At 38.1% G+C, this 25,796-nt stretch overlaps 1 protein-coding gene across 2 annotated transcripts in view; it reads right to left on the minus strand.

Annotated features, from left to right (window-relative positions):
- Positions 1 to 12,059: 12,059 nt before the first annotated feature.
- The window catches only part of LOC129743957 (solute carrier family 66 member 2), a 142,266-nt gene continuing 128,529 nt past the window's right edge, over positions 12,060 to 25,796 (minus strand). For both annotated transcript variants that reach the window (XM_055736207.1, XM_055736206.1), the window contains 3 exons: positions 16,150 to 16,314; positions 15,926 to 16,080; positions 12,060 to 15,858 (listed from right to left, as the gene is read on the minus strand). In XM_055736207.1, coding sequence (XP_055592182.1) covers positions 15,778 to 15,858; positions 15,926 to 16,080; positions 16,150 to 16,314 — 401 coding nt within the window. In that variant the 3' untranslated portion in view covers positions 12,060 to 15,777. The remainder of the gene's footprint in view (positions 15,859 to 15,925; positions 16,081 to 16,149; positions 16,315 to 25,796) is intronic.

Here is a 25,796-nt window from a genome sequence, read left to right on the forward strand (position 1 = left end):
TGAGTAGCGAGTTTGAGTAGCGATTTTGAGTAGCGAGTTTGAGTAGCGAGTTTGAGTAGTGAGTTTGAGTAGCAAGTTTGAGTAGCGAGTTTGAGTAGCGAGTTTGAGTAGCGAGTTTGAGTAGCGATTTTGAGTAGCGAGTTTGAGTAGCGAGTTTGAGTAGTGAGTTTGAGTAGCGAGTTTGAGTTGCGAGTTTGAGTAGCGATTTTGAATAGCGATTTTGAGTAGCGAGTTTAAGTAGCAATTTTGGGTAGCGAGTTTGAGTAGCGAGTTTGAGTAGCGAGTTTGAGTAGCGAGTTTGAGTAGCGAGTTTGAGTAGCGAGTTTAAGTAGCAATTTTGGGTAGCGAGTTTGAGTAGCGAGTTTGAGTAGCGAGTTTGAGTAGCAAGTTTGAGTAGCGAGTTTGATTAGCGAGTTTGAGTAGCGAGTTTGAGTAGCGAGTTTGAGTAGCGATTTTGAGTAGCGAGTTTTAGTAGCAATTTTGGGTAGCGAGTTTGAGTAGCGAGTTTGAGTAGCGATTTTGAGTAGCGATTTTTAGTAGCGAGTTTGAGTAGCGAGTTTGAGTAGCGAGTTTGAGTAGCGAGTTTGAGTAGCGAGTTTGAGAAGCGATTGTGAGTAGCGATTTTGAGTAGATACTTTGAGTAGCAAGTTTGAGTAGCGAGTTTGAGTAGCGAGTTTGAGTAGCGAGTTTGAGTAGCGAGTTTGAGTAGCGAGTTTGAGTAGCGAGTTTGAGTAGCGAGTTTGAGTAGCGAGTTTGAGTAGCGAGTTTGAGTAGCGAGTTTGAGTAGCGAGTTTGAGTAGCGAGTTTGAGTAGCGAGTTTGAGTAGCGATTTTGAGTAGCGATTTTGAGTAGCGAGTTTGAGTAGCGAGTTTGAGTAACGAGTTTGAGTAGCGAGTTTGAGTTGCGATTTTGAGTAGCGAGTTTGAGTAGCGATTTTGAGTAGCGATTTTGAATAGCGAGTTTGAGTAGCGAGTTTGAGTAGCGAGTTTGAGTAGCGAGTTTGAGTAGCGAGTTTGAGTAGCGAATTTGAGTAGCGAGTTTGAGTAGCGAGTTTGAGTAGCGAGTTTGAGTTGCGAGTTTGAGTAGCAATTTTGAGTATCGAGTTTGATTAGCGAGTTTGAGTAGCGATTTTGAGTAGCGAGTTTGAATAGCTAGTTTGAGTAGCGATTTTGAGTAGCGAGTTTGAGTAGCGATTTTGAGTAGCGAGTTTGAGTAGCGAGTTTGAGTAGCGAGTTTGAGTAGCGAGTTTGAGTAGCGATTTTGAGTAGCGATTTTGAGTAGCGAGTTTGAGTAGTGATTTTAAGTAGCGATTTTGAGTAGCGAGTTTGAGTAGCGAGTTTGAGTAGCGAGTTTGAGTAGCGAGTTTGAGTAGCGAGTTTGAGTAGCGAGTTTGAGTAGCGAGTTTGAGTAGCGAGTTTGAGTAGCGAGTTTGAGTAGCGAGTTTGAGTAGCGAGTTTGAGTAGCGATTTTGAGTAGCGAGTTTGAGTAGCGATTTTGAGTAGCGATTTTGAGTAGCGATTTTGAGTAGCGAGTTTGAGTAGCGAGTTTGAGTAGTGAGTTTGAGTAGCGATTTTGAGTAGCGAGTTTGAGTAGTGATTTTAAGTAGCGATTTTGAGTAGCGAGTTTGAGTAGCGAGTTTGAGTAGCGAGTTTGAGTAGCGATTTTGAGTAGCGAGTTTGAGTAGCGAGTTTGAGTAGCGAGTTTGAGTAGCGAGTTTTAGTAGCAATTTTGGGTAGCGAGTTTGAGTAGCGAGTTTGAGTTGCGAGTTTGAGTAGCGATTTTGAATAGCGATTTTGAGTAGCGAGTTTAAGTAGCAATTTTGGGTAGCGAGTTTGAGTAGCGAGTTTGAGTAGCGATTTTGAGTAGCGAGTTTGAGTAGCGAGTTTGAGTAGTGAGTTTGAGTAGCAAGTTTGAGTAGCGAGTTTGAGTAGCGAGTTTGAGTAGCGAGTTTGAGTAGCGAGTTTGAGTAGCGAGTTTGAGTAGCGAGTTTGAGTAGCGAGTTTGAGTTGCGATTTTGAGTAGCGAGTTTGAGTAGCGATTTTGAGTAACGAGTTTGAGTAGCGAGTTTGAGTAGCGAGTTTGAGTAGCGAGTTTGAGTAGCGAGTTTGAGTTGCGATTTTGAGTAGCGAGTTTGAGTAGCGAGTTTGAGTAGCGAGTTTGAGTAGCGAGTTTGAGTAGCGAGTTTGAGTTGCGATTTTGAGTAGCGAGTTTGAGTAGCGATTTTGAGTAGCGATTTTGAATAGCGAGTTTGAGTAGCGAGTTTGAGTAGCGAGTTTGAGTAGCGAGTTTGAGTAGCGAGTTTGAGTAGCGAATTTGAGTAGCGAGTTTGAGTAGCGAGTTTGAGTAGCGAGTTTGAGTTGCGAGTTTGAGTAGCAATTTTGAGTATCGAGTTTGATTAGCGAGTTTGAGTAGCGATTTTGAGTAGCGAGTTTGAATAGCTAGTTTGAGTAGCGATTTTGAGTAGCGAGTTTGAGTAGCGATTTTGAGTAGCGAGTTTGAGTAGCGAGTTTGAGTAGCGAGTTTGAGTAGCGAGTTTGAGTAGCGAGTTTGAGTAGCGAGTTTGAGTAGCGAGTTTGAGTAGCGAGTTTGAGTAGCGAGTTTGAGTAGCGATTTTGAGTAGCGAGTTTGAGTAGTGATTTCAAGTAGCGATTTTGAGTAGCGAGTTTGAGTAGCGAGTTTGAGTAGCGAGTTTGAGTAGCGAGTTTGAGTAGCGAGTTTGAGTAGCGAGTTTGAGTAGCGAGTTTGAGTAGCGAGTTTGAGTAGCGAGTTTGAGTAGCGAGTTTGAGTAGCGAGTTTGAGTAGCGAGTTTGAGTAGCGAGTTTGAGTAGCGAGTTTGAGTAGCGAGTTTGAGTAGCGAGTTTGAGTAGCGAGTTTGAGTAGCGAGTTTGAGTAGCGATTTTGAGTAGCGAGTTTGAGTAGCGATTTTGAGTAGCGATTTTGAGTAGCGATTTTGAGTAGCGAGTTTGAGTAGCGAGTTTGAGTAGTGAGTTTGAGTAGCGATTTTGAGTAGCGAGTTTGAGTAGTGATTTTAAGTAGCGATTTTGAGTAGCGAGTTTGAGTAGCGAGTTTGAGTAGCGAGTTTGAGTAGCGATTTTGAGTAGCGAGTTTGAGTAGCGAGTTTGAGTAGCGAGTTTGAGTAGCGAGTTTTAGTAGCAATTTTGGGTAGCGAGTTTGAGTAGCGAGTTTGAGTTGCGAGTTTGAGTAGCGATTTTGAATAGCGATTTTGAGTAGCGAGTTTAAGTAGCAATTTTGGGTAGCGAGTTTGAGTAGCGAGTTTGAGTAGCGATTTTGAGTAGCGAGTTTGAGTAGCGAGTTTGAGTAGTGAGTTTGAGTAGCAAGTTTGAGTAGCGAGTTTGAGTAGCGAGTTTGAGTAGCGAGTTTGAGTAGCGATTTTGAGTAGCGAGTTTGAGTAGCGAGTTTGAGTAGTGAGTTTGAGTAGCGAGTTTGAGTTGCGAGTTTGAGTAGCGATTTTGAATAGCGATTTTGAGTAGCGAGTTTAAGTAGCAATTTTGGGTAGCGAGTTTGAGTAGCGAGTTTGAGTAGCGAGTTTGAGTAGCGAGTTTGAGTAGCGAGTTTGAGTAGCGAGTTTAAGTAGCAATTTTGGGTAGCGAGTTTGAGTAGCGAGTTTGAGTAGCGAGTTTGAGTAGCAAGTTTGAGTAGCGAGTTTGATTAGCGAGTTTGAGTAGCGAGTTTGAGTAGCGAGTTTGAGTAGCGATTTTGAGTAGCGAGTTTTAGTAGCAATTTTGGGTAGCGAGTTTGAGTAGCGAGTTTGAGTAGCGAGTTTGAGTAGCGATTTTGAGTAGCGATTTTGAGTAGCGAGTTTGAGTAGCGAGTTTGAGTAGCGAGTTTGAGTAGCGATTTTGAGTAGCGAGTTTGAGTAGTGATTTCAAGTAGCGATTTTGAGTAGCGAGTTTGAGTAGCGAGTTTGAGTAGCGAGTTTGAGTAGCGAGTTTGAGTAGCGAGTTTGAGTAGCGAGTTTGAGTAGCGAGTTTGAGTAGCGAGTTTGAGTAGCGAGTTTGAGTAGCGAGTTTGAGTAGCGAGTTTGAGTAGCGATTTTGAGTAGCGAGTTTGAGTAGCGATTTTGAGTAGCGATTTTGAGTAGCGATTTTGAGTAGCGAGTTTGAGTAGCGAGTTTGAGTAGCGAGTTTGAGTAGCGATTTTGAGTAGCGAGTTTGAGTAGTGATTTTAAGTAGCGATTTTGAGTAGCGAGTTTGAGTAGCGAGTTTGAGTAGCGAGTTTGAGTAGCGATTTTGAGTAGCGAGTTTGAGTAGCGAGTTTGAGTAGCGAGTTTGAGTAGCGAGTTTTAGTAGCAATTTTGGGTAGCGAGTTTGAGTAGCGAGTTTGAGTTGCGAGTTTGAGTAGCGATTTTGAATAGCGATTTTGAGTAGCGAGTTTAAGTAGCAATTTTGGGTAGCGAGTTTGAGTAGCGAGTTTGAGTAGCGATTTTGAGTAGCGAGTTTGAGTAGCGAGTTTGAGTAGTGAGTTTGAGTAGCAAGTTTGAGTAGCGAGTTTGAGTAGCGAGTTTGAGTAGCGAGTTTGAGTAGCGATTTTGAGTAGCGAGTTTGAGTAGCGAGTTTGAGTAGTGAGTTTGAGTAGCGAGTTTGAGTTGCGAGTTTGAGTAGCGATTTTGAATAGCGATTTTGAGTAGCGAGTTTAAGTAGCAATTTTGGGTAGCGAGTTTGAGTAGCGAGTTTGAGTAGCGAGTTTGAGTAGCGAGTTTGAGTAGCGAGTTTGAGTAGCGAGTTTAAGTAGCAATTTTGGGTAGCGAGTTTGAGTAGCGAGTTTGAGTAGCGAGTTTGAGTAGCAAGTTTGAGTAGCGAGTTTGATTAGCGAGTTTGAGTAGCGAGTTTGAGTAGCGAGTTTGAGTAGCGATTTTGAGTAGCGAGTTTTAGTAGCAATTTTGGGTAGCGAGTTTGAGTAGCGAGTTTGAGTAGCGATTTTGAGTAGCGATTTTTAGTAGCGAGTTTGAGTAGCGAGTTTGAGTAGCGAGTTTGAGTAGCGAGTTTGAGTAGCGAGTTTGAGAAGCGATTGTGAGTAGCGATTTTGAGTAGATACTTTGAGTAGCAAGTTTGAGTAGCGAGTTTGAGTAGCGAGTTTGAGTAGCGAGTTTGAGTAGCGAGTTTGAGTAGCGAGTTTGAGTAGCGAGTTTGAGTAGCGAGTTTGAGTAGCGAGTTTGAGTAGCGAGTTTGAGTAGCGAGTTTGAGTAGCGAGTTTGAGTAGCGAGTTTGAGTAGCGAGTTTGAGTAGCGATTTTGAGTAGCGATTTTGAGTAGCGAGTTTGAGTAGCGAGTTTGAGTAACGAGTTTGAGTAGCGAGTTTGAGTTGCGATTTTGAGTAGCGAGTTTGAGTAGCGATTTTGAGTAGCGATTTTGAATAGCGAGTTTGAGTAGCGAGTTTGAGTAGCGAGTTTGAGTAGCGAGTTTGAGTAGCGAGTTTGAGTAGCGAATTTGAGTAGCGAGTTTGAGTAGCGAGTTTGAGTAGCGAGTTTGAGTTGCGAGTTTGAGTAGCAATTTTGAGTATCGAGTTTGATTAGCGAGTTTGAGTAGCGATTTTGAGTAGCGAGTTTGAATAGCTAGTTTGAGTAGCGATTTTGAGTAGCGAGTTTGAGTAGCGATTTTGAGTAGCGAGTTTGAGTAGCGAGTTTGAGTAGCGAGTTTGAGTAGCGAGTTTGAGTAGCGATTTTGAGTAGCGATTTTGAGTAGCGAGTTTGAGTAGTGATTTTAAGTAGCGATTTTGAGTAGCGAGTTTGAGTAGCGAGTTTGAGTAGCGAGTTTGAGTAGCGAGTTTGAGTAGCGAGTTTGAGTAGCGAGTTTGAGTAGCGAGTTTGAGTAGCGAGTTTGAGTAGCGAGTTTGAGTAGCGAGTTTGAGTAGCGAGTTTGAGTAGCGAGTTTGAGTAGCGATTTTGAGTAGCGAGTTTGAGTAGCGATTTTGAGTAGCGATTTTGAGTAGCGATTTTGAGTAGCGAGTTTGAGTAGCGAGTTTGAGTAGTGAGTTTGAGTAGCGATTTTGAGTAGCGAGTTTGAGTAGTGATTTTAAGTAGCGATTTTGAGTAGCGAGTTTGAGTAGCGAGTTTGAGTAGCGAGTTTGAGTAGCGATTTTGAGTAGCGAGTTTGAGTAGCGAGTTTGAGTAGCGAGTTTGAGTAGCGAGTTTTAGTAGCAATTTTGGGTAGCGAGTTTGAGTAGCGAGTTTGAGTTGCGAGTTTGAGTAGCGATTTTGAATAGCGATTTTGAGTAGCGAGTTTAAGTAGCAATTTTGGGTAGCGAGTTTGAGTAGCGAGTTTGAGTAGCGATTTTGAGTAGCGAGTTTGAGTAGCGAGTTTGAGTAGTGAGTTTGAGTAGCAAGTTTGAGTAGCGAGTTTGAGTAGCGAGTTTGAGTAGCGAGTTTGAGTAGCGATTTTGAGTAGCGAGTTTGAGTAGCGAGTTTGAGTAGTGAGTTTGAGTAGCGAGTTTGAGTTGCGAGTTTGAGTAGCGATTTTGAATAGCGATTTTGAGTAGCGAGTTTAAGTAGCAATTTTGGGTAGCGAGTTTGAGTAGCGAGTTTGAGTAGCGAGTTTGAGTAGCGAGTTTGAGTAGCGAGTTTGAGTAGCGAGTTTGAGTAGCGAGTTTGAGTAGCGAGTTTGAGTAGCGATTTTGAGTAGCGAGTTTGAGTAGTGATTTCAAGTAGCGATTTTGAGTAGCGAGTTTGAGTAGCGAGTTTGAGTAGCGAGTTTGAGTAGCGAGTTTGAGTAGCGAGTTTGAGTAGCGAGTTTGAGTAGCGAGTTTGAGTAGCGAGTTTGAGTAGCGAGTTTGAGTAGCGAGTTTGAGTAGCGAGTTTGAGTAGCGATTTTGAGTAGCGAGTTTGAGTAGCGATTTTGAGTAGCGATTTTGAGTAGCGATTTTGAGTAGCGAGTTTGAGTAGCGAGTATGAGTAGCGAGTTTGAGTAGCGATTTTGAGTAGCGAGTTTGAGTAGTGATTTTAAGTAGCGATTTTGAGTAGCGAGTTTGAGTAGCGAGTTTGAGTAGCGAGTTTGAGTAGCGATTTTGAGTAGCGAGTTTGAGTAGCGAGTTTGAGTAGCGAGTTTGAGTAGCGAGTTTTAGTAGCAATTTTGGGTAGCGAGTTTGAGTAGCGAGTTTGAGTTGCGAGTTTGAGTAGCGATTTTGAATAGCGATTTTGAGTAGCGAGTTTAAGTAGCAATTTTGGGTAGCGAGTTTGAGTAGCGAGTTTGAGTAGCGATTTTGAGTAGCGAGTTTGAGTAGCGAGTTTGAGTAGTGAGTTTGAGTAGCAAGTTTGAGTAGCGAGTTTGAGTAGCGAGTTTGAGTAGCGAGTTTGAGTAGCGATTTTGAGTAGCGAGTTTGAGTAGCGAGTTTGAGTAGTGAGTTTGAGTAGCGAGTTTGAGTTGCGAGTTTGAGTAGCGATTTTGAATAGCGATTTTGAGTAGCGAGTTTAAGTAGCAATTTTGGGTAGCGAGTTTGAGTAGCGAGTTTGAGTAGCGAGTTTGAGTAGCGAGTTTGAGTAGCGAGTTTGAGTAGCGAGTTTAAGTAGCAATTTTGGGTAGCGAGTTTGAGTAGCGAGTTTGAGTAGCGAGTTTGAGTAGCAAGTTTGAGTAGCGAGTTTGATTAGCGAGTTTGAGTAGCGAGTTTGAGTAGCGAGTTTGAGTAGCGATTTTGAGTAGCGAGTTTTAGTAGCAATTTTGGGTAGCGAGTTTGAGTAGCGAGTTTGAGTAGCGATTTTGAGTAGCGATTTTGAGTAGCGATTTTGAGTAGCGAGTTTGAGTAGCGAGTTTGAGTAGCGAGTTTGAGTAGCGATTTTGAGTAGCGAGTTTGAGTAGTGATTTTAAGTAGCGATTTTGAGTAGCGAGTTTGAGTAGCGAGTTTGAGTAGCGAGTTTGAGTAGCGAGTTTGAGTAGCGAGTTTGAGTAGCGAGTTTGAGTAGCGAGTTTGAGTAGCGAGTTTGAGTAGCGAGTTTGAGTAGCGAGTTTGAGTAGCGAGTTTGAGTAGCGATTTTGAGTAGCGAGTTTGAGTAGCGATTTTGAATAGCGAGTTTGAGTAGCGAGTTTGAATAGCGAGTTTGAGTAGCGATTTTGAGTAGCGAGTTTGAGTAGCGAGTTTGAGTAGCGATTTTGAGTAGCAAGTTTGAGAAGCGATTTTGAGTAGCGAGTTTGAGTAGCGAGTTTGAGTAGCGATTTTGAGTAGCGATTTTTAGTAGCGAGTTTGAGTAGCGAGTTTGAGTAGCGAGTTTGAGTAGCGAGTTTGAGTAGCGAGTTTGAGAAGCGATTGTGAGTAGCGATTTTGAGTAGATACTTTGAGTAGCAAGTTTGAGTAGCGAGTTTGAGTAGCGAGTTTGAGTAGCGAGTTTGAGTAGCGAGTTTGAGTAGCGAGTTTGAGTAGCGAGTTTGAGTAGCGAGTTTGAGTAGCGAGTTTGAGTAGCGAGTTTGAGTAGCGAGTTTGAGTAGCGAGTTTGAGTAGCGAGTTTGAGTAGCGAGTTTGAGTAGCGAGTTTGAGTAGCGAGTTTGAGTAGCGAGTTTGAGTAGCGATTTTGAGTAGCGATTTTGAGTAGCGAGTTTGAGTAGCGAGTTTGAGTAACGAGTTTGAGTAGCGAGTTTGAGTTGCGATTTTGAGTAGCGAGTTTGAGTAGCGATTTTGAGTAGCGATTTTGAATAGCGAGTTTGAGTAGCGAGTTTGAGTAGCGAGTTTGAGTAGCGAGTTTGAGTAGCGAGTTTGAGTAGCGAGTTTGAGTAGCGAGTTTGAGTAGCGAGTTTGAGTAGCGAGTTTGAGTTGCGAGTTTGAGTAGCAATTTTGAGTATCGAGTTTGATTAGCGAGTTTGAGTAGCGATTTTGAGTAGCGAGTTTGAATAGCTAGTTTGAGTAGCGATTTTGAGTAGCGAGTTTGAGTAGCGATTTTGAGTAGCGAGTTTGAGTAGCGAGTTTGAGTAGCGAGTTTGAGTAGCGAGTTTGAGTAGCGATTTTGAGTAGCGATTTTGAGTAGCGAGTTTGAATAGCGAGTTTGAGTAGCGAGTTTGAGTAGCGAGTTTGAGTTGCGATTTTGAGTAGCGAGTTTGAGTAGCGATTTTGAGTAGCGATTTTGAATAGCGAGTTTGAGTAGCGAGTTTGAGTAGCGAGTTTGAGTAGCGAGTTTGAGTAGCGAGTTTGAGTAGCGAGTTTGAGTTGCGAGTTTGAGTAGCAATTTTGAGTATCGAGTTTGATTAGCGAGTTTGAGTAGCGATTTTGAGTAGCGAGTTTGAATAGCTAGTTTGAGTAGCGATTTTGAGTAGCGAGTTTGAGTAGCGATTTTGAGTAGCAATTTTGAGTTGCAAGTTTGAGTAGCGAGTTTGAGTAGCGATTTTAAGTAGCGACTTTGAGTAGCGAGTTTGAGTAGCGAGTTTGAGTAGCGAGTTTGAGTAGCGATTTTGAGTAGCAATTTTGAGTAGCGAGTTTGAGTAGCGATTTTGAGTAGCGAGTTTGAGTAGCGAGTTTGAGTAGCGAGTTTGAGTAGCGAGTTTGAGTAGCGATTTTGAGTAGCGATTTGAGTAGCGAGTTTTTGTAGCGAGTTTGAGTAGCGAGTTCGAGTAGCGAGTTTGAGTAGCGATTTTGAGTAGTGATTTTGAGTAGCGAGTTTGAGTAGCGAGTTTGAGCAGCGATTTTGATTAGCGATTTTGAGTAGCGAGTTTGAATAGCGAATTTGAGTAGCGAGTTTGAGTAGCGAGTTTGAGTAGCTAGTTTGAGCAGCGAGTTTGAGTAGCAATTTCGAGTAGCGAGTTTGAGTAGCGAGTTTGAGTAGCGAGTTCGAGTAGCGAATTTGAGTAGCGAGTTTGAGTAGCGATTTTGAATAGCGAGTTTGAGTAGCGAATTTGAGTAGCGATTTTGAGTAGCGATTTTGAGTAACGAATTTGAGTAGTGAATTTGAGTAGCGAATTTGAGTAGCGAGTTTGAGTAGCGATTTTGAGTAGCGTTTTTGAGTAGCGAGTTTGAATAACGATTTTGAGTAGCGATTTTGAGTAGCGAGTTTGAGTAGCGAGTTTGAGTAGCGATTTTGAGTAGCGAGTTTGAGTAGCGATTTTGAGTAGCGAGTTTGAGTAGCAAGTTTGAGTAGCGATTTTGAGTAGCGATTTGAGTAGCAAGTTTGAGTAGCGATTTTGAGTAGCGAGTTTGAGTAGCGAGTTTAGTAGCGATTTTGAGTAGCGATTTTGAGTTGCGATATTTCTTCCAATTTTTCCTGGATTATTTTCGATCGGAGCACAAGTCTAAAAACAGATGAAATTCATCATATTCACGAAAAAAATGGAAACAACACGACGTCAGCAAAAAAACACCTCCGTCTCGAGCACGGCTTGCTGCGACTCCTGTTCTGGAAAATAAAAACATACTTTTTGTAAAAATAGAAAATCACTTCGTTCATTTTTCCATAAATCTATTCGGATTTGGAATTAGCAGAACGAATCCCTATTCACATTCTATCCTCGAACGCTTCAAGTGATATTCACCTACAGCTCCATACAAAGCAACGTAAATTCTGTTCGCTATCTGAAATTCCTACAGATATCACAAGATTTCCTGAATGGCAAAAATTCATGTACATTTTTAAAAAGCGATCATATGAAAATAAGTTACGATAATCGATTAGATACAGACTTAAATTTTTTTCTTAAATCTGCATCGACCGCTGTTTGAACATTCGTATCGCCATTTATACGCCAACGTAAGTGTTTCAATACGATCTCACCGCATCCCTAAGCCTATTCGTAGTACGTAGAGCTTCCCCACACAACAATATTACAAATCTCGCTCAGTTTGGCGATGAAAAAAAAGTCAGAAGCTTTCAGAACCGAAAAAGTTCTATCAAAGCTTTCATCCTTTTCGTCATGATGGAGGCGCATGGTGATTTCAACTTCTCTTTAAGTCGCGGGGTAAAAATGTAAAAAAATCTCATTTCGCCTATTACTCCAAAAAAAGCGACATAATTCGGATTTGTATCATGGTGAAATTGATGGGGAATAGTTAAAAGTTGGATTTTGAACTGGTCCTAATGTTCAAAACCTTTTAAAAATGTGTTTATTTCGTTTCCCCCGATTTTCACTGCGGAAATCTTATCCTATTTGGGGAATCAAAATGAAAACATTTCTCAACAGTTTTAAACAATGAGACCGGTTCAAAACTCAGCTTTAAACTATTTCACATCAATTCCACTATGCTACAAGGCCAAGAAGTGTGGCCTTATCGAGTTATTGATAAAATAAGATTTATCATTTTAATTTTCTCCTGAGGTGTACCGCTTTTTTTTGTAAACCGTTAGATTCAAAAGGTTTTCAGGAAAGAACCAGCAGCTGTATCTAAGCAATTACTAGTATCATCCAATCTTATTTTTCATGAAAAGTAAGGTTTGATGATACTTTTCAATTTTTTAGTTATCAAATTAAAACTGGTCTGCAAAATGGGTTTGTCAAAGGATTTGTCATCTTGAGAATATGTACTTAAAAAATTCGTTTTTCATTCTCATGTTTAGCTTTTATTCACATTTTTACGCTTTCATCTATCTTCTCGTTCACCAAGACGTTGATGGTTTTTTTAATGCATTGATTTCAAGTTTTAAAATATATATTGTTTTGCTTGTTTGCTTGTTTTCTTTTTCTATCCGAATCCACTAAAACCAACATCGTTGGCTCTGTGGATTTGAATAAATTTATTATTTGAATATTTATTTTCAGGACGTAAAAAATTAGGCAACTCATCGTTCAATGGTCTTAACGTAAATTGTTTCACTCATAATGTTTTTATTTTTTCAAGTTTATGACAAACTCAAACGATCGATTTACTTTACAAAAGAAACCTGCTAGCTAATAAACGCATATTTGCACATGGGAAAAATATGGAAAACGTAGATTTTAGAATTTTTATTTTTGCGTTTGTATAAACCTGGTTCAGAGAAATGGCACTTTTACTGTCTTAGATGAGAGTTTGTGAGTGGTAGTTTCGGGTTTGTCTTTTTTTCTTTCTTCAATTTTGTTAGCTTGTTTAGCTATTTGCAGTTTACATTTTATTAGTGTTACATCTTGTTTTAAATAGGCCTATATAGTGGTATTTCTGGTGTAAGTGTGACGACTTGTTAAATCCTCCGATTGTTAAGTGTTGTTCTGATAATGTGAATCCAGTAGTTGGTTTTTCCTTTTGAATTTGAATGATTTACACCGTAACTGTTTCTATAAACTATTTCCCAAGCTAATGTGTGTGTTCCTGTTGATTACGCTTTAGTTTGTTAGTGCATTTTACTCGCTTCAGATTTGCTGCTATGACATGCTGAACTAATTTTGCTTATGATTTTGTATTTCTCTATTCATGTTTGTAAGTGTGGTTTACAAAAAATGAAACAAATAACTGCTTAAAAGATGGTTAGATAACAGAAGTTAACAAGCATGGAAGCCTTAGTTCAAACACTGGAGAGAAACCAGCGGTGTGAAAATTGAAAGAAAATAGTTTTAAAATTTCCAATTTGGACAAATTCGATTGCATGTGTAAAAAATGCTTCGTCAAAAAGGAAGGTATATTAAGTTTAAAGTTTACACAACAGATTTTCTAGGAAATAAAACAATATTTTTTGTAGAGAAATGAATCCAACTCTAAGTTGAAATTTCAGGGACTAGACAAGATGAAAATTAACGTTGAAGAACATGTGAAACAAATTCGTCTTGTTTTCGCCTTTTTTTTCGCATGTTTTTCAACGTTAATTTTCATCTTGTCTAGTCCCTGAAATTTCAACTTACAGTTGGATTCATTTCTCTACAACATTGTTTGAGTCAAGACCCATCTCTGGGTCACAGTTTAAAAATAAAAAAATAATTTGAAGAACTGCTTCTCTCTACTATCATAATTTTATATTGCTGATTTGTTATAATTAAACAAACATCTGTTTTAAAGGTTTGTAAATGCAACTCATGCGTTTCCGTAAAGCCCTAACTTCGATGGAGTGTATTTATAGCTGAAGTGTAAATGAACCGATTTAGATCCTTATGATTTTTTTTAATCCAAATTTTATCATAAAAACATTGCCTTAATGGAGAAAAATGATCCAAAAATAATTTGCTATGCTGAGCACTTTCTCATATTTGCAAAAGCAGATTAATCAATTCTGGTACAAACATTTAATCGCATTTAGGAATTAAACTTTCAACTGATCGAATCATAAAAAAAAACTAAATCAGAATTTCTTCTTCAATCGTAATTTAGTTTGTGTACTTTTAAACAACCATTTTCATTGTTTGAAGTTAGATTTGAAATGCGGGACTAGATTGGTCATAGCAATTGACAATTCGCTAAACAATTAAAAATTAGAGAAAATTGAAAATCATACAATTTTACACAATTAGTCGGTTTCAATTCATTCCGATTTTTCCTAATAATTTACTGAAAGCGTACTAGTAAAGGCTGTGTGTTATAGGCAATAAGTCTTACTCGTTTTTATTTTGTTTGTTTGGATTTGAAATTATTCGTTTGACTGATTCGAATTAGTTTTTCCTTTTTTCTTTTTTATTATTTTCTTGTTTTTTTTCCGGCATAACGCTAAACGGTTATGCTTTTTATTCATTTAAGTTTTATTTTACTTATCTACAATTAGGTTGATGTTATAGGATATTTGATTGCTTAAACCAAAGGACCCCCCAAAAATATTCTCTTTATCTGTGTGTGTGGTTTTTGTGATGTTTAATCGTTTTTACGACTTTTTTTTCTTAATCCAAAATAAAATGATTTTGTTGCTAGTGGATTTAGCGTGGAGTAGATTTCGTTCAATTTCGGTTTTTTAGGCTAGAGGTGAGAAGAGTGGAGTTTCGAGTGGAGTTGTAGTGTGAAGAAGTTTGATCTTTTTAAAAGTTTTAGAAGGAAAAGGAGTACAGATATCGTTTCAGTTGGGATTTTGTTTCAGATTTTTCGTTTCCTTGGAGTATAAATCACGAAGCGCATGTTACTGTTTATTCGGTTTTTGTTTAGCTATCAGAGTCAATTTTTAATTGATTGCTTAAATAGTTCTTTAGGACAATGTTTAAAACGTTACTCTTTGCTTAGTTTGGTATTTGGTACAAAAATAGATCACCTCTGTACAAGTACTTTTGACTCCTCGCGCTCGTTCAGCTTTGACTTTCAACAGGGTACAGTATACTATCAACAATAATTTTTCTCTTTTCAATAGTGTCACTATCGATAAATAAACAATCGTAGCCAAATAAAAAGAGAAATGCCACTGCTATAATATGACTTCTGGGCTTTCCTGGATGAAGATCACCGTACTGCCTTTGGAATCTCCTGTGTTAGTCCGTTTTCCCTCTCCGATGGAACCAAAAGAATTTGGTGCCTCTAGCTCTTCGTCGATGGCCACGTACATTTCGTGTTCGCAAAGATTACGGCTGCTATCGCTAATCTGCTGGCTTGCAACGGTCACCGAGCATCGCTCGTTTAGCAGTTCCAGTCTGTTGAAGTGGAACAAATTGCCGCAATTTAGGCGCTTGATGTTCTTCAACTTCGTGTCTTCCAGCGTGTCCAGCTCATCTTTGTCGTCGTCGTCGTCTTCGTTGGAACTGTTGGAGATTCTCACTCGGCTTTCGGTTGCCTCCATCGAACCAGGGATGACTGCTTCCATCTCATCATCCAGGCAGCTTCCGGCATCTTCACTGCTGGCCCCTTCATCACCGCTACATTCCAGTAGTTCGGTTTGAGTCTCCGCTGAACGCATCGTGCGAGATTCATTGTTTGATATGGTGGAAGTCGCCGACTGTTTGGAATGTTCGTACTCCTGCAGCCTGGCGATTTGATCGTGATCCAGCACTGGCCACATGACCAGTGCTGCGTGTCGTCATAAGATGTCCTTGAGGGCTTTGGAATTGGTTCCGTAGTGATGTGGTTTTGGCTCCAACCGCTGAATCTTTTCCTCTATTGCTGCCGGAGGAGATTCCACAAAATACTCTTCGGCCTCGCCGTTCTTGATTCGCTCCCCATTGGAACTCAACAGCTTGGAATCGTACCGCTCCTGGCCGTAGTGCCTATTAATGTTACTATTATAGTAGCTACTACCCAAAATGTACTGCTCTTTGTAGCTATTGCTGTTTAAGGTACAGTTAGAGTCGTCTTCTCGGCGGGCCGACATTCCATACGAACACACATCTCCGGCATTACTCAAGTTATATACATCCTCATTCAACACGCTTACCCTCACTACTGTATCACGTTCTTCGGTCTGTTCATCATCCTCTTCCTCCTCATTCCCGGCATTCACAGCCAGCTGCCTCCTCCTGGGCAGCGGCAATGATGCCGTCTTGCTCCGGTCGTATCGTTCCGAGTTGCTTCTCCGATTGACTCCACCCCCTACTATTCTAACCGGAGTTCCATCTCTGGAGCCACCAATCGAGTGGGACTTGGAATGCTGGAATCTTCTCTCCCTACCCGGTCCCGTAACCGTACGGTGTGGTGTCAAGGCTCCCGATTTCAGCGATACAGCACATTCCAGTGGAACCATCGGAACTGCAACGGCTGGAAGTCCCGATCCTGGCCCACTTACAACGGAACTATAAAACGACGAAGCGGCTGGCGAGGAAGACGTACAGGCGGCCATTACCCGAGCACCGGGATGTCCCAGAAAGCCAGCCGCTCCGCCGGAATAACGACCGGCCGCCAGCGGAATCGGAATCGTTTGAGTGTAGGAGTTAATTTTGGTTATCGAATTGTTGGTATGTTTACTGTTATTGTTGTTGTTGTTGAAACTGCTATGGTTCAGGGTGTTATTGTTGCCATTTTGTTGAATATTTTGGGGGGCAAACTGCTAGTCTCCACGGTGGGTGCTGCGGGGCGGATTTTTCCGATAGATGTACACCTGCAGCAGGATGGCGAGATCCAAGCTGACCTGCAACAAGAACAATTTTAATAAGCTTTCAATCCTTAAACCCAGATGAAACTTATCCCCAACTCACCTGCAGGGTACCGCAAATCCAGAACTGCGTCGGGGCGTGCCTTAAGATAAAGTAACCAGTCTTAAACATATCACCGGCCGTCCACATGATCACCATGCAGATACTCATGCCGTGGGTGGATTTATTCCTATAGTTTCGCAGGAACTGGGGCGCACCTGAAAATAACACCAAAAAACCAAATCAATCGACAAATTTAAATTTTGCATTATTCCGGGAAGACTTACCCAGCATGGCCTCGGTAAACACCGCAAGGAAGCCGATCGTTTCCATGAACCAGGTCACCGACAGCATCAGGTAGGTGACGAACGCCCCGACGACCCAAACCACCAACATGAAGTCCAGGTAGGACTGGAAGTCGGTCCAGTTCCAGAAATACCGGGAGTCAAAGTCTGCGGAGAAAGTGAAGTTGTGGATATGGATCAGTTTAAATGGATTATTTTAAAACAATACATGCATTTTCATTTGTTGGGAGTTTGATGAAAGATGAACATGGTATCCTTAAAATAACAAGCAGAGAGTGTGCAAAACTGCGTGCAATTAAACAAGGCAAAAAAAAGTATAACTACTTACGTGTTTTATTTTCATTTTTGTGGAGTCAAAATCTGAATACCTAGAGAAAATTGGATGAATAATTATTTGAAGGTAGCCAGAAAAAAATTCTTGACTCTGTTTTTGTCTGTCAATCAAAAATCAGCAGAAATATTTCGAAAGCTTTAAAAATGTCATTTGACAATTAATTCATATTTAACATTCCTTCTGGGAAGGGTTCAAGAAAAACCTTGTGAAGACTGGTTGAGCAAGATAAAACACTCTGGGTTGCCCGGTATTATCCGAACATGACAGATATATTAGAAACAAATGCAGATGAATCCGGTCTGGTCCGAATGACCGGATTTCATGAACATCCCCGGTTATTGCCCGGATTTTTCCACATTATTTACAAAATTTACCAGAAAATTCAAATTGATTAATGATAAGCTTTGGTTTGGGTCTAAAACGAATTATCAGAGTTTTTTTTTTCATCAAAACTAATTTGTCATTTATTTTGAAAGCATCGAACAATATTTAATGGGCTTCGACGAAAAACTTAAGTTTCAACTGACTGTCTTATATCTTTCTCTTGGTTGTTACGAATAGTGGATGAGCTTTGCCCGAATATTTCCCGGTTTTAGATTAGATAATTGGAAATCAAACGCTCAGTTTTTGCCAGATTAAAAAAAACACTCGAAATTTTCCGGCCCGGATACGAGATGGTTAAATTCTGGAATGTCTTAGCAAGTTCAGAGTTTTTATAAAATGAGAATATCTCAAAACTGTTATTTTTTTTAAGTCACCGGTATATTTCAGCAAAAAGGGCTTTTAGCCGGATAGACTCGGATTTCTGTTTTGATTGTAGAATCAAAATTCATTAACAAATGATTTCATAAACTATGGTTTGTTTGAATTGTATAAATGTTTTCTATCAAATACTTCCAAAACATTCTGGCTTTGTTTTTTCAGGTCTTCAGAAAATTACCTCAGTGTTGTTTTTTTTTCTGACAGTAATTAAAAAAACCTGTAAACCAAATTAATGAAAAAATTATAATTTATATTAAATCTAACACTTTAGGAGCTCATCAAAACAAAACCATGCTTGGTTTTAAAGATGGTGCAGGGCTAGAAGAACCATACGGCAAAAAAGTAGGAGAAAATAGTTACTTTCAAATGAAATCAGGGCAAAATAAGTAACCCCATCAAGTAAAAAATGTCATTAATAGGGGCTTAACAAATTTCAATCCATAATTTCATGAGCAATTTGCAAATTTAAAAGGGAGCTCTTGACAGCAAAAAAAAAGTTTATCACATGGTACTACAAGACTACAGACTAAACCAATTTTGAGTTTATTTTCTATCACTAAGGACCTGAAATTGGAAAAAAAGGATAAAAATTTTGTTTCGGTTCATAACTCATCGTGAATTAATTTTAACTGTTAGGTTTGTATAGAAAAGTTAAAAATTATGTTTTGAAAAACAAATATAATCTTTCCTTTTTACTATGGAAAGCATTTTATCGCTTTTGTGTTAATTTCAAACTCTTCGGATGGTTTTTTTTTTCTAATGAAGAAGTTTATCGAAGACCTTCGTACCATTTAGTTACAAGTTACAAAAAAGTGGATGCATTTTGAGCCAAAACAAAAAAAAATAGACCTCAAAACACCTCCTAAATAATTTGTCTAATTTGTCTTTTTCACATTTTTAGCTACAGTGAGCGAAATAAGAATAGCACCACTATGTGTTTTGCTTGTTAAAATATGAATGATTGAAATTTTCGAAAATTTTCTTCCACAGTTTGTTCTGAATTGCTTAACGGATAAATCAAGCATAAGTTTACTTTTTTTGGTGGTAGCAATTGGCGTTGAGGACCAAAAATGTGAAAAAAGGGTGCGAAATAAGAATAGAACCACTTGAGTTTTTTCAACAAAAACATGATTATTTCTAAAAATTAACTGTGTAAAAGTGAATAATAATGTTTCTACGAATTATTTGAATAGATAACTACATTTTAAGGAGTTTTCCAGAATTCCAAATGTTTTCAAAGGTTTTAATAGAGGGTTTCAAGAGATGCTCCTCTAGCGTTAAGGAATTTGATATTTAAGCTGTTATTCTTTACCAAACTACTTACTTTCTTCATTAAAATGACGTGAAATGATGAAACAAACATTCGGGATTAATTTTGAATCAGTAAAAAATAGGTTGGAAATCAAAATCTTTGATTTTGTACAGTAAACCACACTTTTTCCAGTTTCAAGTCGTAGATGGCAGCACTATCTTGTAGTTAAAACCAAACTTAGTCTCAATCTTGATTCTCCAGGTTTATTTAGGCCCATATTCATCATTTTGAGGTATTTTCCCATCACAATTTTGTGGAAATTCACTCTGCAGAAAGCTTTTCCGGATTTGCAAAAGAATCACCAGCACTAAAATATACAACCGTCCAAAATTCCTGCTCATCTCAACTTCCGATTCAATTGCAAATCATACTATTAATACTGCTAGCCTGGTCCATCAAGCTCCATCGCAAAGTATAACTTTATTCTGATAATCGGTCACAAGAATTTACTTTTAGTGACCTTGATGAAATTCTAATTTTTATGGGATTTAGTGATCTTAGAATTTCCAAAGCGTTTACACGATACATGTATTTATTTCTTGACCAAAATCATCCAGCACTCCCTAATTAATCCCGGATATTCGAAAATGGTCATGAATTTGGTTAAATGGCAAGATAGTGCTGCCATCTATGACTTAAAACTAGAGAAATAGTGTTTGACTATTAAAAACATTTGTATTTTTGAATTCTGTAGGAAATAAAGGATGATAATTTGAATTTCTCTTAAAGAAAATGGCATCACTTGGAATGCGCGTATGAATACCATAGAAAGAGAACTTGAGAAAGTGAGAGAAGTAATTTCTCTGAAACCTCATTCAGTTAAGCAAATTTGCAAAAGACGGACGCGCGAAATTTCAAGATAAAAAAAAATAGATTTTGTTTTTAGAAAAAAAACTATCGGCAGTGATTAAAATCACTTTCCTTTGTCGGAACTCTTAGTACTAGCGCCTGAATATTCTAACAAATGATGCATTTTTAGCGTAATTAATAGAAGAGTATGATACGACCAAGAAGGACCGAGAAAGATTATTCGTTTTTTCATGATTCAATTATCCGTGCGTAACAATGTTTATATTTCGTCTTATTTTAAAAATCATTCCCTCATTCTTCAATTTTTAAATTTATTTTAAAGGGAAGGTTAGCCTTTGTGAAATATTTGTTTAAATAGATAACTTTTTTCTTGGATTTGAAATGTGGGTTTACGAGTTTATAACATTTAAATGCGGAATTTAATATAAGATAATATAAATACATCAAATTTTCTAGGATACCAAATAAATGAAAATTTTTTTTTAGAGTTTTTAAATAGTCTTTAGTACATTTTTGCTTCGTAAATTTCACTCTAGATGATAGTTGTTTAAGTTTGTGGTGTTTTGCTTCACCAATACAGTGTTCAAATTGAGGCTAAGTTTGAATCCAAAAAGCAGGTACTCTGTACTTCATTTGATGCTTTTTCACAGGGCACTCCGTGCCAGAATTTTTCAAGAGAGCACTCTGTGCTCAGCACTGGGAAACAGAATCTGCAATTCATTGATAAGTAAAATTTCTTTCGTTTGTTATATTTCCATCCAATTGTCGCGGAAATAGATACGCATATTTCCTGTATTCACTTATTAACTTCATTGCACGGTAAAACGTCTTAGGAACAAAATTCACATACACACTAACACAAAACCGATTTGTATAATTTTTTTCACGGGAGTGTTTTGCAGTTAGGTATTACATGACGAAAAAAACTAGGGGGAAGTGTTCCTAAATGCGCATGTTGGGTAATATGCGCATACAGCCGATTGGCGATATGGCTGGAGATTCAACGTATCTAATCAGTGTAGTTTGAGGGTAATATGCTATTGAAACAGGGCATAAAGAAATTTGATTCTTATATGAAGCCAAAATATTTTAAAAATTCAAACAAGATTTTTGTCAGTTTTGTTATAATATATTGAACTTTAATTATCGTGCGTACAGATTCTGTGAACAAAAATTTTAATGGTTTTTCTTTCTTATTCATCTGGAAATCGGGAATTCAACAAATTGAAGCTTTTGGCAAGGTTGTAAATGATCAGATATTGGAATAAGAGACAGGTTCTGAATGCCCATATCAAGGCAGGTTAAATGCCTATATCAAGAAAAATAAATTAGTCTTATAAATTTTTTACTTTTTATCATTGAAACATCAAATCTACACTCAAATCACGATCTTACAGCGAAAAAAGAAGAACTTCATATTGATCCGATAAAAATACGATATGAACAAAATATTACCATGAAATATGGTTATATAGCATACCTAACTATGTTTTATGCAAAAGAACTAGTGATGTAAAAAGTTTCACCAAAATTTCAGCCTTGACGTATGCTTAACATCCGTTTCTACCATTTTCAATTAAAGAATTTCAAAATATTGCAACTGTTAATGAAATATAGCTAAAAACATAAATATGCGCATTTAGCCCGCCAGTTTCGGAAATCGGCTATTTTGACTTCTTGACTAAAATTATTTTCACAAAAACTGTAAGAGATTTTCACAAAAAAATGGCTCTAACGTATATAAAACAGATGTCCGCTCATGTGTATATAGTTTTCAGACTCTTATCTATTGGAATATGTGAGAAAATGAGTGCTTTCCTTAATATGCGCATATAGCCCGCCTCTCCCCTACGCTATTAACTCACCTACCAATTGCGCCATTGTAGTGATTTTAATCACTGCCGATAGTTTTCTTTCTAAAACAAAATCTATTTTTTTTATCTTGAAATTTCGCGCGTCCGTCTTTTGCAAATTTGCTTAACTGAATGAGGTTTCAGAGAATTTACTTCTCTCACTTTCTCAAGTTCTCTTTCTATGGTATTCATACGCGCATTCCAAGTGATGCCATTTTCTTTAAGAGAAATTCAAATTATCATCCTTTATTTCCTACAAAGTACTAGATTGTCGGAAGTCTGTGTTTTGTTGCCAGTTCATCAGCGACGTTTTTAAAATTTTTATTAAAATTCACTATATTTAGAATGTTCAATCGCGTATAATCAGTTTCTGATTTTTGTTTATCTCGCGGCACATTGAAATGAAAATTTCACTAAGAGCTTTGGAAAAGCTTAATCTAGGCCTAAGATTAACTGTACAGAATATTGCTGGATTGTAAGGTGTGTTAATTTCGAGTGCTCAATGTATCATTTGGATTAAAATTCTAATCTGTTTATGAAAATGATGAGGGTTTTCACGCGCATATTAGTTGTTGGATTGAATTTAAACTTATATGGGCTCTTTCCCCTTCTATAAAGATAAAGATAAAATGGAATTTTGAAAGAAAATCAGAAGCTTTTGAAGATTGAAAGTATTCATTTGTCAGAAAATAATAAAAATAGTTACTTCAATGACCAAATTTTAAAAAAAAGCAACTGGTGTGTGACCAGCTCAGAAGAAGTGACAAAGTTACTAAATAGTGACGAATCTTTAGCCCTGCAGGTGAGATGAATAATTCCTTAAAAGATTGAAAATTGCTACAAACAATACCTTGTCCGGATGGAATTTCATGAAAATAATGGATTTTAGATAAAAAAAAATCTAATCAAGAACATCTTTTAACAATTAACAGTGATGATTTATTCATCAATTGGACGATAGGGTGTCCAATTTAGAGGTAGAATTTTAACATTTTAAGAACTACATAAAATGTATTTTGTTTTCTGCGCACTGTTGTAGTGAGAAGAATAATCAAGAAAATCTTATTTGTGAAAGTTAAACCCTTCGTTATCGAAATATAGCACAATTAATTTAGGAAACATCGACTTACAATTTTTTTCGAATGCCTTTTCTATTAAAATAAAACCAAAAACATTAAAAATGCAACCCATTTTCACTTGATTTATTGTGGTTTAAGGGCACCTCCTCTATGGAGATTTTTTCCAAGTCAAATGTTTAATTGTAAATTTCGAAATGAAGTTTCACAAAACATGCGTATTGAAAGTGAAATCTTGACCTTTGTAACCCCTAACTCGTCTTAGAATGGGTTTATATTAAGAAGTGTAACTAAACAATTTCATGATTTGAAACTAAAGATTTAACTTCCAAACTCCTTCAGCGAATACTTATTTTACATATCAACGAGTTGATATGCGAGTCATGCGACAGATGTTTACTACTTTTAATATTAAACAAAACTAGGAAAAAAAATCTAAAACCAAGAATTCATGACTTTATTTCTTACCAATAGATTTGATTCTAAAAAATTATGCCGTCTGTGGTGATGTCATAAACTTGAAGCATACATTTAATGTAATCTCGTAGTACTAAAAGTACCTTTGTGTGCCTGCACTCTAGTGAAGGTCAACTCGCAAAGTACACTCGTATAGCCGACGGGGACTGACTCGGCATTCGCGTGTAGACCACCAAGCGTGGTGCATCGGCTCGCTGTCACATGTGGCGACGACGGAAAAAAGTGTGACGAAAAGAAGTGAAACCGAATTGCGCGCTGGCTATTACCTCGTGACGGAAAGTAACGCTTTAACTGGGAGATAGTTGAAAATAAAAGTAAAAAAAGATCCCGGAATTAAATTCTTAGAGTGTTATTATGTGCAACTGAAGAATTCGTATTGAGTGGTTATTTCTGTGAGATCAAAAAGATTCCATTGCTTAAGTGTGATAATTGTGAAATCTTTACAAAAATAATTGGTTATCAATTAGAGCAAAGTGCTCCTTTATCAAGAGTGGTGTTGTTTCCTTTTAAGCGTTGGTCATTTTATAAAAAGGAAGGTTGAGTAATTTAATTGAATGTCATGGAGGAAATAAAAAATCCTCTGCATGGAAGTGCTTTCGATAGTTTGCATAGTTCAAGGTCACACGCATCTTAGCCTAAACACAACGGCTGCCGCGGTAGCCTGCGCGATCGACGCACGCATGGTAAGTGTTGCAACCAATTGTTGATCGATAGCGGGAGAGCGAGGGAGATGAGGAATGGGTGCCGTTACGTAGTTGTGCACATATGAACTGTGTGATGTGATAGACCAGCGGAAGATTTTTTTTTTATTCGTAAGTGGGTTGATTTTTTTTTCACATCGGATCGGATAAAGAGCTGATGATTGTAAAGTCTAGCTTTGAGGGCGGTTAAAGAACTGTTCTGAGCATCACATCTGCTGTTGGTATATTTTTGCGTTGTATTGTGCGTATGGTTTGTGCTCATCTTTAAAACAATAATTGCATCAGTTCGATGGATGAAAGATTGATAATAATGGTTTTTAATTTTAAAAAATTGATGTGAATAAAAATAATTATCATTTCGTTTGGATTTTGTTAGATCAGAATACGTTATAAGCTAAGATTAGAAGATCAAGTATATTTGATCTTAATTGCTCAGAAATTGGTTTAAAATGATAAAAATAAAGCGGAAAAAAGTATACACGTCTGACACGAAATTATCTTTGATAAGTCTAGAAAGGTTGTTTAGAATTTATTTCAAGTGATTAAACGTTGAGAGGTTTACTCAGAATTGGTTTTGAGTGAAGTGGTTATTCGATTTGAAAATAAAATGTGTTCTGAAAAATGTTGGATAAAATTGAAAAGAAAAGCACAATCAGCGAGTTACGAGTAAGCAGTATCTTATCACTGAAAAGTCTGACAAGCGTGAGAAATGATTGGATTTATATATGAAGGATTGATTGTCAGAAATGAAAAAGTATGGTTATGAACAGGGTTCATAATTCGACGAAAATGAATAGCACCGAAAACGGCATAGGTACCGGTAGAAAATAGGGTTGATTTATGTAATTAGTTATTGTATTTTTGTTCCTGATTTATGTCGTGTTGAACTCTGCATGATTTTCAACTAATCTTAAATAAAAATTGTGTTGTTATTCATTTCTACTGCGGAATCGATCGTAATGGAACTATTCTGGAGACAAAAAGAAAGCAAACAGAGGATTGCAAACGAATAAAAAAAGAATAGAGTGAATCTATTTCGAGTTTTTATGTCTAAAGAGCATCCAGGGATAATATTCTAAAATCTCAACAACAGACTGTAGATAAAATTCAAATTCAAGCATCCGGGCGGGTATGTATATCTACATTTTACTTTCATCAATTATTTCACAATTGACAGTGACTTATCTTTTATTGGAAAAATATGTGGAAAGGAACACGATTTCAAGGATTATGCTTCTTAAATTATATAATTTCCAGGCAGCTCTTCTGTAGTATCAATTTAAGAAAATCAAAATCGTATTTTAATAGATATACGCATATCTCAAATCAAATATATAATTCAAGACTATAAATAGGCTACAATAGATCTTCGCAATATTAACAAAAAAAAATAGCAATATGATTATTTCAAACTAGAAGAGGTTCAGCGGTTATGAGTAGTAAAAAAAAAAAAGACAACTGCAGTCTCGTTTGAACTACGGTACGTTGCACATCGTGTGTGTGAGCTGAATTGAAATCTAATTTATTTTTTTTCTCTCCTTCCACACTCTATTGTCGAGCGGTGCAATGACCCACAACGATACACCAAGGTCATCGAAAAATGAAGTTCGAGTACGGAAATATCACGAAAATTATGCTGGGCCATATCTCGTTATGGCTGAAACAAATGTCGGGAATATATCTGCTGCGAAGATTGCTAAAAGTCTGGTGAAGAAATTTGGTGACGATTTTATTCGTGCTATGCCGGTTTCTAAAACCAAAATGAAAATTTTGATGCGATCGAGGGATGCTGCTAATGAAATAGCAGGCATCGGTACCTCAAATGAAGTGCGTTTTTTTATCCCCCAACGGCTGGTGGAGTGTCTGGGGGTAGCCTATATTGAGCCGGATATTTGTGATGAAGAATTGAAGTTTGCTAATGCTTACGATAAACGCAAGTCGAATCAAGTTGATAACCCGGAGATAGTTCATGCTCGTCGTGTGCTTAGAAAATTGGCTGATGATAAAGAGGAAGCCCTGTTTACGGTGATTTTTACTTTCGCTGGGCAGAGTTTACCTACTCACATCGAGTTAAATAGAGTGCTTTATGCTGTTAAGCAATACATTTATCCTGTCCGCCAGTGTGGTAACTGCTGGCGCTTGGGACATGACAAAAAAGGATGCAAGAGTGCTAAACGCTGCAATCAGTGCTTGGAGCAAGTGGGCGGCGAAGATCATGCGTGTGAAAATAGTGAGCCACAGTGCGTTAACTGTTTAGGCTCCCATCGGGCCAATGATCACAAGCTATGTCCGAAAATAATTCAA

The sequence above is a fragment of the Uranotaenia lowii genome, chromosome 2, assembly GCF_029784155.1.
Source record: "Uranotaenia lowii strain MFRU-FL chromosome 2, ASM2978415v1, whole genome shotgun sequence".
Classification (NCBI taxonomy): Eukaryota; Metazoa; Arthropoda; class Insecta; order Diptera; family Culicidae; genus Uranotaenia; species Uranotaenia lowii.